We start from the raw sequence: 13,934 nt of genomic DNA, 5'->3' as shown, positions 1-13,934 counted from the left end.
AGTGCAGTGGCTCCTGGATGACTCAGGATTCAGTTTCTCCACAGGACGGGAGCAGACCGACTCTGTGTCTGCTCCAGCCCGGAGGAGCAGGCAGGGGCAGAAGAATAACTGTTTTTTTATATGAGTTCAGCTGAACACTGGAATCCTTATACTAAGTAAAGAGGAAGACAGACAATAGGCTAGCTGACCTGGATGTATCCACAAATCTCATGGGACCTACATCCTTCGCTAGTATCAATGCTAGCGATCATGAGTGAACATCACACCAAAGCCTGGCCAATAAGATTCTGTCACCTAGAATCATATTGTCATATTTGGGACAAAAATCAAGACAGTTTTTCTCTGAAGAGCTGATGTACAATAGGGGGCCCAACTACTGTCCTACGGAGAAAAAGGTTTAGCGTCTAGAGCTGCAGAGGAAGAGAAGATAAACTTTCTGACCTGCTTCTCATGAAGAGCCACAGCAGTCTTTTTATCAGGATTCTGTGTAACAGCCCTATTCTTCATACAGAACTCCTTTGTTTGAGCTCATTCCTTACAAGGAAATGATCCTTAAGGTATCTCATGACAAAGTTACAATTCAATGTTCTGCGGTTTCTCCAGCATTTCTGAAAGCTATGGAAGACATCCAGTGTCACCTTCCCTACCTCCTACATAAAGATTGAGAAGAAAATGAAGTATAGAACCACTGGCTTTGGAAAGTCTTCAATCACTAGAAATTGATATCCCTTTTCAAATTTTGGTAATGACGGCTATGCAGTCTTTTGTTATGTCTCTTTGCTCTAGGACAAGACAAAGGTGTCAGGCAGAAAGACGATGATCAAATTTATTACATAATAACAGTATCCCTGGCAATTTTTGTCAAAGCAGAGACTATAGTAGATTCCATTGCTATTCCAGCCATTTCTTATTTCTGCCTGTGAATGGCCTAAACTTCAGTCAAAGGCCACCAGGCTTACGCACAGCTCCTGCTCTAGCCATTGAGATGATCAAGTAATAAACAGGAAGTGATATGCCACCTCAGAGCAGAAACCTGACCACCCAGCATGAGTCCATCACCACTCTCCTGCCATGTTAGGTTATCTCTGAGGAAGCTACATTCCAGGTCCTAGATAAAGCCAATATGGCTCTGACTCAGAGCAAGATGCTGTTTCAAGCTACTGAAAATTTTGTCTGTTTATTTATATATTTATGCATATAAACATTTATCTGAGGAAACTGTCTAAATTATTTATTCATTTCTATGTCTCTCTCCCCCACCCACTCACACGTATATGCATTTGTGTGTGTGTGTGTGTGTTGTATTTGAGTGTGTTGGCCTGTGTGGGTGGCCAGAGGTTAATGTCCCGATGCCTTCCTCAATCTCTTCTCCATCTTACTTCTAGAAATGGGTTGTTGACTGAACCTGGTGCTCCCTGCTAGAAAAATCCCATGCCAGGCTATCTTTAGCTGGACACATCTGACTAGGTTCTACTCTCTAGGCTCTGAAGAGGTGGAGCAGATCATTACAGCCTGGGCCCTGGCTTTGGTTCTATGTAGCCATGGACAAAAGTCAAGGCACTTTACCTTTTAGAAATCTAGTGTTTTGGGATTCTTTGTTTCAATTGTAAAAACAAGGATAATGCCACGAAGTATACCTAGTAGCTTTGTATACCCTGTTGGTTTGTTGTGGAGAAAAAAATACTTGGCAAAGTGCCTAGCCATACTGGAAAGGTACAGTAAGTGTGGGAACCCAGTACAATTCCTTGGCTACAGAAACTATAAATATACTCAATAAACATGCAAAATCCAAGAGATGCCTGGAAGGTGATAAAAATCTTGAGTTAGGTGCTGAGGGAGAAAAGACAGGCTTAGACAGAATCACAAGGCATAATTTCCCTCAGGCCCTTTAACAATGTTATATGCTTTGTGCAAAACAAAGACATTTGACTCGCTGGTGGCCCTTCTCATCCTCCTTACTCCAAACGTACTTGCCTGTTTAATCAACAGGTGGATTCACAATGAGCAGCTGAGAATGACAAGAAAGCAACCAATGTTTGAATCTTCTTCAGTGGAAATACACATTCCAGGGTAGAGAATACTTCATCAAATGCTGAATGACTTAAAGAATGTTTTCCCATAAAATTTCAATAATACATTTCAGCTGTACAAGTCTATTCCCCATAAACAACAGATGGTGCAAGATCAATAGATTGCAACTCTCATTGATGATGTGAATAAATACATTCTAAAGACATGCAAATGCCTCTTGTATGTTTTGACAGGATGCTCTTCCCTCAATGTGCATTTCACAGCTTCCTGTCTGTCACATGGAAAGTAACTGTAAAAAGAGAAGTGCTGTCACATTTCTGCAGCATTTGCTTGGGTCCAGTATAGGGGGTGTGTGGTTTGACCGTGACCCCTGCATATGGACTAACCAGTTCTCAGTGAACTGACCTGGTACTTTTTAAAGTAGTATATTATTTCAAACAGCTCAAGGAACAGTTTTGTTGAGAATATTCAAAATTCCTGTAATAAAGATCCAAACAGAATGAAAAAGGAAACTTGCCAGAAATATTAAAGTATGTATGATATGGTTTATATTACAACCAATACTATTTCAGAATTTTAATCATAACAGGTTAAGACAGTAAAACAAACCATCTAGTTGGTTTGGGGAGACCCGCAGCATTAATCTGGAGAGCTGAGCCTGATGCACACGTGTTACTATTTAAATAGTGGCTCCAAAAGACGCCTCATCTTACTAGAATTAGGATGACATGTAGTGAAACCTGTAGTTCTTCTCACTATGTAGCCCAGGCTACCTCAAACTCATGAGTTTCCAACCTTGCCCTCTTGCATGCAGGGCTGCAGGCATGGACCACATCTCTGGTTCTTTTTTGCTTTTCCTAAGTTTGTATTTGATACTTTTCGTGAAATACATATCACTTACTCACTGCCTATGACACTTTACACACATGTGCAATAAAGCATGTGTCATACAATTCTTAATCTTTCATGATTTGAGTTTGCTGAGAACAGAATATTTGAAGCTGTACTGTTAGTTCCTAAGTGTGGGAAGTCCAAGGTGAAGCGGCATGTAGGTGGTGGGGGCCTTTCTTGTGTGTCAGGTGACTGACAGCAGAAGCAACAGCACAGTTGGTGTGTGTGCATGAGTGTGTGAGGGAAGACCAGGCAGGCAAACTCTTTTATCAGCATCCACAGCCATGATACCTAACCCATGCTTGAGTAATCACACTAATCAATGTGACCGTCCTCAGGCCCTAACAATCACTCCTTTAGGAACCTATGTCTCAACACTGCTGCACCTGAACTATAAGATGCATCCAAACAACACGAATTAGACAGTGAACGTCTGCAGAGAGAAAGCATTTCTCCTGTATCTTTATGTTTCATAATAGCTCTTACATGGTGGCTGGCAGTGAGAGGAACAAACATTTAAGATTAAAGTTAAGAATAGAACCGCTAGTTATGAGATACACATAAAAAAATTGGCATCGAGTTCAAGTAAAAGCATGTAGATATTATTAAAAGCAGGACTGTGTTAGACTTTAATATCTGCTGTCCAACCAAAATGTTTGCTGAAAACACATTTAAACCACTATTACTTCAGACCAAAGAAATAATTGCAAGTCTTGTATGTAGACAAATTGTCCAGAATTTAAGTCATGTATTTCTGTTTCTTTCTATCCTTTCACTACCTGCTTCAGTCCACAGCACCAGGGTTAACAGAGGCAGGCCCCTCCGACTGCTTAGTCCCGTCCTGGCCTGAAAGGTCCTAAGGACATGGTGGGGACGCCTGGGGACACACTTCAAGGCTCTGCTAGAATACACATGTGATTTGAGCTTTTAAATTTTACTATGCTTTAAAACTTAAACTGTCATTTTTAAAATGTGTTATTTTTATTTTTTGAAATGTAATTACCAGGCTACCTTTTTTAAATTTGCTAAGGAAAGAAAACAAAATGTATGTATCATGGAGAACTTAGACTTCCTAAGTGTGATTATCAATCAGAAGCAGAGCATCCATATGATAAGACTCACACAGCCTGTAAGTCTGAGATGTAGAACGTTTCTGTGAGAGGTCTAGAGTTCCTAGACGGGAAAGAATTCAAATTTCCATGAGACATTCTAGTCAAACATTGCAAACTCAAGAGAGAAATACGAAAGGGACTAAACTTAGTGACAGCTTCTTTTTCATCCAGCCCTTAGGAATCATGAATGTATCACTTTTGACTTCATGTTAATATGTTTCATAATTTAAAGCTTAACCAATTCATAAAGTCTTCATCCTCAACTTTAATATTTGTGTTTTACTACTTGGCACTATTATTGCGTAACAAAAATTACACAATAAAAGGCAGTAACTTCATAGTGACTGCAATCATCACAGCGAATGATATTTTACTAGTCTACTTGTTCCATCTGATGTTAATGTTCAACTATTTATTCTGAATCAGTACACAAACGCTAGAAATAAAAAGGACCATGGCTTTCACAGGACTTGTAGCCACTGAGTGCCACCTACAGGCCAACACGACTCAGTACATGAAGCTTTAGGCTAAAACTTTCCATTTCCGGAGATTCTTAGACATTTTAAAGTTTTATCCAGCCTTGGGTACGCATGAGAAGAAATGAGAATCTACGCTTTTTATGAACCTATAACAAGAATTCTGATTGGTTTATTTAGTCATAGAATCTCTTCTGAGACAAGAGCGATATGAACAGTAAACTTTTGAGTGAATAAAGAAGTAGTTAGAACTAAATGTTTACTTCATATTTTCTAGGAATATCTACCAATTACTTTACTTAAAAATAAAAATGAATTAATAGTCATAATGTTTATATTTACTCAGAACTTAAAAAGTTAACATATTTATTTAAAATGACCTCTACAAATACAGAAGTCAGAGGACAACTTATGGGTATGTTTTCTCCTTCTACCATGTGAAGTCCTTACCTAAGATCTAAAACTACTTTTAGAGAATTAATTTTCCTAAATTTACTTTCCTTAGTAGGCTTACAAATACTTTTAAAAAAGGGTTTTTTTTCCTAATACTGTGAATGTATAAAGTACTCATAAACGTAACAGTTTAGAATTTAAAGTATGCTACAGTATGTCAAAGGTAAACTTGTAACTAGATATTTTCTAGGATGTGACTACTTAAAAAGTCATCGTAAGCACTAAGCTTCAGATGACAGGAGGGACATGACCCTGATTCACACTTCACCCTCATGTCAGGCTCCCTTTAGGAGTGACAGAACCTGTTTAGGTAGCCACCACCTCTCGTGCTCAGACAGTGACAAATGTCTGTCAGTCTTCTCTCCCTTTACGAAATATTAGTGGCCCTCTAATGTCCGATGCTGCATGTCTAACCCCCAATATGACGCTGTGTGGTGACTAAGCTTTGGGGAGGTAATGTACACTCTATAATGAAATCAGCCCAAATCAAATTGGTTAGCACTCTGCTCTTTGACTATAGCTTCTACAAACCATGAACAGTAGAAATATTTTTTTTAAGTCAGAACTTTCATCAGTTTTTTTCAGTTGCCACAGACTACCACTTATCAATCAGTCTCTTCATTAACTATAATCTCAATTCAACATTCGGCTACTACAATGTCAGTGGCTCCCAGCATCCTTCTGATCAAGATCATACTCCTACACTAGTCATTCAGGTCATGTTAGAGCATCACGACCACACCACAGATGACAATTTTTGAAAGACAGCCCTTTATGGCAACGATGAACACAAGGTTGAAATCCTTATGTTTGGTATAATCATACGAGACAACCATTTTTAGTCACTTAGAAGAAGTGCATTAAAAATAAGCCTTAATTTGTTCCAATAGAAAATTTAGTTATATTAAATTATAATTTATGTTAGTTACATGTAACTATAAAATAGTAACATGTAAAATATAAGTATTTTAAATTATATTGAAGCCAACAAGATAGAGTTCAGAATTTAAGAAATACCCACACATATATACTTAGATATATACACAATTAAAAAAACCACATATTAGTGTTAGCTTCACCCATTAAATTTTTTTAAAGAAAAAAAGGTTGTATTATAAGCTTAATCTAAAAAAAATAACAACAAAAATTGTTTTAATTCATAAAAAAGAATAAAAAGTATATGCCTTAAAGAATAGGGGGAAGATAAAAATTATTCAATTATTTGAATTTCAGGAAAATCTGCTGCAAAGTAGAGAAATAAAGTAACATCTAAGTTTTATTTCTGACCACAACAATTATGTCATCAGTAGAAAGTTCTGGGGCTCACTTTTAATTTTGGTTAATTAAAGCGAATATTGAGGGACCTCTGCAAAGCAAATGCCTGGATTCTTAAGCTTTCCACATGAGGCTGGGAAACACAAAGTTATTTATGAACTTCTATTGTATTGCACAGATCAACTGAAGAAAAGACATCCCATGATTTTATAATACAGTGATATTTAAGACGTAAACCCTAGATTGTAATAAAGAGTCACATAGACAGGGAGGGACGTTTTAAACTGAGTCAAATTTCAAAAAGTAAAATGTTAAGTCACAAAATCCAACAAAATTTAACACCAGACAGAACTTCCTGCACTTACTGAAACTTATTTCAGAATGCCAATGATCAGGAAGGCATGTGGTTTTCAGTCAATCAGACTTGAAAACATGTCTAAGAACGGTTTCAGCCCATTTTATTCACCATTTGGACAAATTTTACTCACCTAAATTTTTGAGGATGTCTCTCTTATATAAATGTTCTCACTGGTATTAGTGAACACAATTTCAGATATTCTGCTAATATACTGTTTACATTAACTTTACTTTGATTCTGGACTCTTTTAGGCCACGAAGAGACTGGTTGTCACCACTAGACCATCAATGTTCACAAACATTATGCAATTGTGAGTTCACAATTTAGTGAATAGAGTACTCAGTCCCAGCTGAAGACAGGCATTAAGAAGCGGAGAGCACAGATGCCCAGAGCATCACGCCTGACTCACCTTCGGCTCGCGGGCCTCTTTTCCCCGTCTCCAGATGACTTCACATTGGCACTCACATCTTTCTTTAACCGTTTTGCAATTCTTTCTCTCATCAGGTTCTTCTCATCATCCTCCATGGATCCATCACGCTCTGCACTGTCATCTTCACCATCCTGTAAAAGCTGAACGTGAGTTGTGTCCAGGCATTATGTTTCCCTGAGAGAGCCCATCTGAAATGCTTGCTGAGTTCTAGGCCAGGTTCGTTTAGGTTTGAACCAGTAAGGTGTTGTGGACTCTTCTCCCTTTGGGAGAACCCCTGAACTGTGCTCTAGGCAAATCAGACAGGATCCCAAGGATAATTAGCTCCCTTCACTCCCAGCTCTTCTGGGCAGCACTCCCTTTGTGTCACTTAGGGTTTTGTGCCTATACACAGTGCTATCCTTATCACAGCAGAAATGTGGTTCTGGAGGCAGCTGACCAGCACAACATCAACCAGATCAACCAGGAACTGATTTAAGAAGATGGGGTGGGGGGTGGGGGCGCAGGGGTGTTGGTGGTGGCACTGCACTGAAGAAGCTGAGACAAGCACCTTGGGATAACACCCACCAGAATGCTCCACACACTAGCAAAACCAAACCAACCCCCCTTAGGCTCCTATAATCTAAGGCACTAATCAGTAGTCTTCGGAAAGCTTTGCAGAGTTCCAACTCATCTGAGCTGTCTGCCTTCTCGCTGGCATAATCTCCTTCGAATCATTTCCTTTAACCTGAAACACTCTGATCCTAGATATCCAAATATTTGCTTTCTTCCTGTCCTACCCCCTTAGTAATGTATTTCTTGACTGTATTATTAACACAGAATTTTTAAAACTACTACTAAGAAATAAAGCCTGCCCACCTCATACTCCCCTTCCCTCATATTTCCATAGCACTCACTGTTTACATGGATTTTGTTTCTCAGACAATTAAGGAGAATAAACCAGGATAGCTGAAGGTCTGGCCAGCTGACTTACTATTTTCTATTTATTTTTCAAATACCTCCCAGCAATGCTGGAGGAAAGAGAGGGGGAGAAAGAAGAACTACACAAAGGTGTGTTTTACTTCCTGTGATTCTTTGGACAGCTGAGTCACAGGGAGACAGTCCTGACTTGAGGATTAGGAACCCCACAGCAGTGATTTTCAAAGACTGGTTCTCAGACTCCCTGGACAGTTATTTGTTAAAAACACAAAATCCACCCAGGCATAATGGCACCCACCTTTAATCCTAGCAGTTGGGAAGCAGAGGCAGAGGCCATCCTTTCTCTAAGAGTTGGAAGCCAGCTTGATCTACAGAGCAAGTTCTAGGCCAGCAAGAACTGTACAGTTGAAATCTTGTCTCAAAAACAAAATAAAACAAAACCAAAAAAAAACCCACATATGAATATACATTTATATATTGGTTTTCATATATGGAGAGTATCAGTACAGAGTCAATCAGATTATTACTTGATTACTTATAAGTACAAGTCTTGTTGCAGACTTCATGAACCAATAATCTCTATGGATAAAAACTTCACACCTTGGCAAGATAATTAAGTTGTTCTTAAGCACAGATCTGCCATGTTTGGGTCTCAGCAGATATAAAACAAATCCTTTGCAAAGTCCTAAGATTCTGTTTGTGATTGTAGGACACTTACTGAGTAAAGGATCATAGATTAAATCATCCCTGAGCTTTGGGATCTAAAGGTGGTTAGAGCCTGAACTAACCTCACTCTACCCATAAACTTAAAAGCAAACCCATATTCTAGCCCATATTATTGTAACCAGATGCTTCAAGATAACGCATCTCAAAATATACAAATTGTTAATTAATTTTCATCTACCACACAACCTCAAGCCTGTTCTCTCTTGTACCTTGCTAACAAAGCCACTAAGCCAGAAGCATGTGGTTATCTTAGACTCCTTCGTCATCTCCCTCCTCAAAGCATTGCTCCTTCAGAACTTCCCCATAGCTCCCTGTACCCTGGTCTGCTTCCTCTTATCTGTCATCTGCAATGTTGCCAATGATGATTTTTCTAAAATGCAAAGTTGACCACAGCACCTTTCTTCCTAACCAATATCTTCCAACTGTTATTCATTACGTTTAAGAAGAGACCAACTCCTGACCGTGACTATGGCACTGTGTAAGTCTGCTGGCCTCTCCACCCCTCCCTTCCCATCTCACTCTCCCTGTCACTGCCCTGGCCACCTGCAGTTGGCTCTTGGAACATGTCTAACTGTCCCACTAGGACACACTGGCACTGGTAGCTTCTTTATATCCACTCCTCTCACCGCTCCCACAGCAAGTTTCTCCAGACTTTAAAGCTCAGCTTGCGTTTCCTGAAAAAAACCTAATCTGTGCTTAGCTTTGGAGTATGCTGTGCTCTCCCCATTTACCATCTCCTCTTCTGGGACCAAGTTAATGTCTAGTCTCCTATAAAGTAGAACAGTTTCCTCTCTCTCAGGAATGTTTTTCTCACAAAATCAAATACTCACTCTCTCTGCTACAGCTAATCAGAGAACCCACTCTTTGATACAGAAATAGGTAAATCTTCTCTCTACATACTAAATTATATACTTTCTTTGGAATTATGCAATGTATGCATTAATAGGTTTTATCCTAACATAGAATTTATAAAATCTGAAAAAAATATGATACAGAAAATCTTCCTTGTGTTTTTTAAAATTTTTACTATGTATTGGTAAATGAATTATTCATAATATAAACAGTGAATTATACCTTATGTTAATCTCTAATAACTTCACTGAGAAACCAAGATTTATTTAAAACTGCATCTCAATAGCTGAGTAGTTAAATGATGGACTTTAACCTTCTATGCTAATCTGGCTACTTCTCAACCCCAGCCCGTGATGCTTGCATATGGTTATTGATCTAAGTCTTAGGACGCCTTCTGCATGGCTCCAATTCCTCTATCCTTCAGATGCATCAGAATCTCCCTCTCTCCTTCCTCTCCCTAGTAGATAGCTAGTGAATATCCCACCCCATTCTTTATTCTACCCAACCATTGGGTGATCAGAATTTATTCACATAATAAATGGTAAGAATTGTTTACAGAAACTTGAGACAGGAGATTTTCTTGGTATAAGCATTACAATGCCATATCCAGATTGAAATAAGATATGAGGACAGAGAAATCAGCATTTGAATAACCCAAGGGTAAACTTTACACAGTGTACTAAAACATTATGTCTACATATATTTTGTGTGTGTGTGTGTGTGTGTGTGTGTGTGTGTGTGTGTGTGTAAATGCATACTTGCCTCAGCTTGAATGTGGAGGAGTCAGTTCTCTCCTTCTCCTCTGTGGGTAGGGAGACTAAGCTCTTGTCCTTATGCTCCAGAGCAAGCACCTTTACCACTGAGCTATCTCACTGGCCTTTCCTTCTGTTCTTAACATTGCTAGCTAGTAATAAAGGCACAACCTTAAAAGAGAATCTTCTAGAATATGTGTAAAAAAGGAATATACTATTATAAACAACTCCTCTATGTACTTCCCGTATAGCATGCAGGATGTTCACTCATCACATTTAAACTTTTAACATAATAAAGTTATAGCATTTGAACTTAGGCTATTCACATAATGTTATATGACAGAGAAAAAGCAGAGCAGAAATTCACATATAAGATTGCAATTCTGTAGGGAAATATATAAATCTACTTGGAAGTGAATATTCTAATAGTAAAAGGAATTATTTTCATTTTAAAAATTGCAATTATACTTATATGTTTTGTTTAGAAAAGTAATCTGTTTGCAGAACTTTGACTTATTTATAAATTGTTCAAGCTGTATTAATACTAAAACGAATACTCACATCTTCTAAATCTCCTGTTGCATCATCTTTTTCACTACAAAAATAAGTAAAACAAATACATTTTAGCTCCAAAGTGAAACTAATAAATGATTTAATTATCTAAAGTGTAGACTAGATTTCTGGAATGTTCTTTTTTTCACCACAGCATTCTCAGAATGACACTGCACAACACACAGGAACACACTCAAACAGAGCCACCTTTCATAAACAGAGGAAGAAACATGCTGCTCTATTAGCAGATACAAGAACTCCTCGGATTTTTTTTTTTTAATTCAAACGACCACTATCAAACCTGTTCAATCTACAGGAAACAATTTTTCTATACCTTAAAAGATGCTGGCTAAGAGATCAAGTCCTACAAGTTAAAGGATACTAAGGGAACAGTATTTTGAAATAAGATTTTTAAAGATGAATTAACCTCAGTACAACAGTATTTTACCTCTGTGTGAGACACAGGCCAATATTTCTTGTAACTAATACATTTAACAATAATTCACCTCCAACCTATCAAATAGAAGCAACAAAGACAATGAAGATAGATTTCTATCAAGTCTAAAAGTTGTGAGAATTTGTACACAGCAGATGTGCCCAGAATGTGGTAATTCCTTCCAGTAACCATGTACTCCCGTGGCTAGTCATGATACCAAACAAAACAACTCCAAAGACAGTTAGCAATGCAATATGGAGTTAAACATGAAATTATTACAATAAACAGTTTCTGATAATCAGACTAGCCTACGATTCATCACTTATCAAAATGTATTACTGCTTTGGCTGCCCTTAAGAAAATTTATGAGCTCTGACTGTTGACAAACCAAGTGAATGAGGAGCAGCCTAAAAGCAGGAACTCAGGGCGACAGCAGCACTGCACTAACCTTTCAACAGCTGGGACAGAGCTAAGATGCGGATCGTCCTTGAGCAGGTCGTGGCTGCTTTTACTTCTCCCCTTCATGCTCTGGGAAGGAACAAACAACATAGCTGTGAGTAGGAAATGAAAGATCTTCCAAGAAGATGTTAACAAATTTACATGAAATTTAGTAAAGACACAGTATGATTAGTAAAAGATGAGTTTCTGAATATAACCAAAGCTTTGAAAATAGAAATACTTCTATTAATAGAAAATAGGATTTTTACTTGCTTATTTTAATTATTAAGTTTTATCTGTTTGTTTTATAAGACACAGTATCTCCATCTAGTATCTAGCCTAAGATGGCCTTGAGTTCTCTATGCAGCCCAGATTGACCTAGAACTCAAGATCTTTCTATGTCAGCATCTCTCATGCTGGGATTTTAGGCTTGCAGCACAACTCATGGCCAAAAAGTACTTTTTAGGATCATTTTTCCCAAAAAAAGTCACATTGTTAAAAGTAAGTCTGTGGCTTGCCAGCTCTAAGTGTCTATGATTCACATATAACTGATTACCTTCTACAACCCACAGATAAAAACAAGAATAAACTGAGATAAATGCACACCACTATCTTTTAATATACAGTAATACACCACATCCAGAGTTGGCCTCTGTCCCTCTATGTCAACCTCTTAATTGACAAGACAATGAAAATTACACTGACAAAGAGCAGGAACAAGATTGTAATTAAGGTCCACTGCAGTTGTATATTATTTATTAATAATGTTAATTTATAAAAGTGAGTTCTTGTACTCCTGAAAATCACCGATTTTATTTTTACTTATGTTTTTAATTATTTGATAGGTATGAATGTTTTGCCTGTTTGTATGCATGTGTACCACATTCATGCCTGGATCCCTCAAGGTCAGAATAGAGCACCTGGAACTAGAGTTACAGACAATTGTGAATTGCCACGTGGCTGCTGGAGCCAAAGCTGGGTCTTTGGACAAGTGTTCAGAAGCACTTAGCCATCTCCCCAGCCCTATAGAAATACTTTAAATGTTCTTACAATAGCTTGTATATAGTATGTGAAATGAGTGTATGCTAACTAGCTTAAGTCAGACATTCTACTGTATATGCATATGTTGTACACAATATATATAATTTTTATATGCCAATTTAAATATATTACCTTTAAAAAAGTTCTTCCCAGGTGCAGTGTTACATTCTGTAATCCTAACCTTCAAGACTTAAAACAGGAAGATTGCATATTTGAGTCTAGCCAGGGCTATTTAGCAAGACCCTGTGTTTAAAAGTTAAAATTTAAAAAGGACAAAAAAAAGAAGGAAAAAGAAATGAAGTTCTCGTTGAGTTCTCAAATGAAACCTCACTTTAGACAGCTAAAAGAAAAAAGAATAAATTTGTTTACAGTGATTTAAAGTAACACTTGAAAACAGGAAAAAGTTGTAACTTAAGCTGAATAATAATCATTCCCACTCTAGGTTTTCTTTAACTTTTTCAATTGAGTTGGCATGGAGATAGAAGATCAAAAGCAGATTCTAAACATACGCCCCTTCCCACTACAGTAAACTACCCAAGCTGAGAAAGTAACTGGGAAGAATGGGAAAATTAGAAGAGTCTGAGACACTGGGACAGAAGTCTGACTCTCTTTAATCCTAATTCTTCCAGAATGACCTATTTTAAGGTCATTATTTGACTATAGGGTTTAGATGCTGAAAACAAGAGTAAATACACTTAGTGAGTTCTACATAAAGAGGTTTGCAAGAAAGCCAAAACTAACCCTGAGCATATTTAAAAATGAACACTAACTGGTATTATAGGACCTGGAACTTCACACTAAAAACCACAGAGGCAGCAAAATAGAAGAGGCCAGATAGAGTACAAGAGGGAAGGAAGAAGACAGAAAGAGCTAAGAGGCATGCTGACAGAGAAGGACAACACTGGTCCACAACCTCTAACTGGATGACAGTTCATTCATGTGGTGACCTTTCCAGGCAGTGTTGCCCAGTGTGTACTGTTTGTAGATGATTAATTTAGATCAGTAGTCTTTGGGATGACTTTCCATAATGTAAATGGACCTCATCTAAGCAAGTGAAGGCCTTAAGAGCAAATGTGTGTAAGAATTCCCAGAATGAGAAGCAACGTGAAAATCATGCCTAGCTGTCCGCAGTATAGTTTAAGATATACAGACTATTTTGTCTTGTTCTACATATTTTGGGCTTATTGGACTAACAT

General features: G+C 37.9%; 1 protein-coding gene across 1 annotated transcript in view; it reads right to left on the bottom strand.

The window, feature by feature from the left end:
• Positions 1 to 13,934, bottom strand: part of Cwc27 (CWC27 spliceosome associated cyclophilin) — a 179,098-nt gene that overhangs the window by 145,943 nt on the left and 19,221 nt on the right. The window contains exons 8-10 of the mRNA XM_028783918.1: positions 11,708 to 11,787; positions 10,833 to 10,866; positions 7,006 to 7,157 (exon numbers count right to left, since the gene is read on the bottom strand). Of these exons, the coding sequence (XP_028639751.1) occupies positions 7,006 to 7,157; positions 10,833 to 10,866; positions 11,708 to 11,787 (266 nt within the window). The remainder of the gene's footprint in view (positions 1 to 7,005; positions 7,158 to 10,832; positions 10,867 to 11,707; positions 11,788 to 13,934) is intronic.

The sequence above is a fragment of the Grammomys surdaster genome, unplaced genomic scaffold (genome assembly GCF_004785775.1).
Source record: "Grammomys surdaster isolate TR1022 unplaced genomic scaffold, NIH_TR_1.0 99, whole genome shotgun sequence".
Taxonomy (NCBI): domain Eukaryota; kingdom Metazoa; phylum Chordata; class Mammalia; order Rodentia; family Muridae; genus Grammomys; species Grammomys surdaster.
Note: the sequence above shows the minus strand (reverse complement) of the source record. Positions and strands in the feature narration are given on the sequence as shown.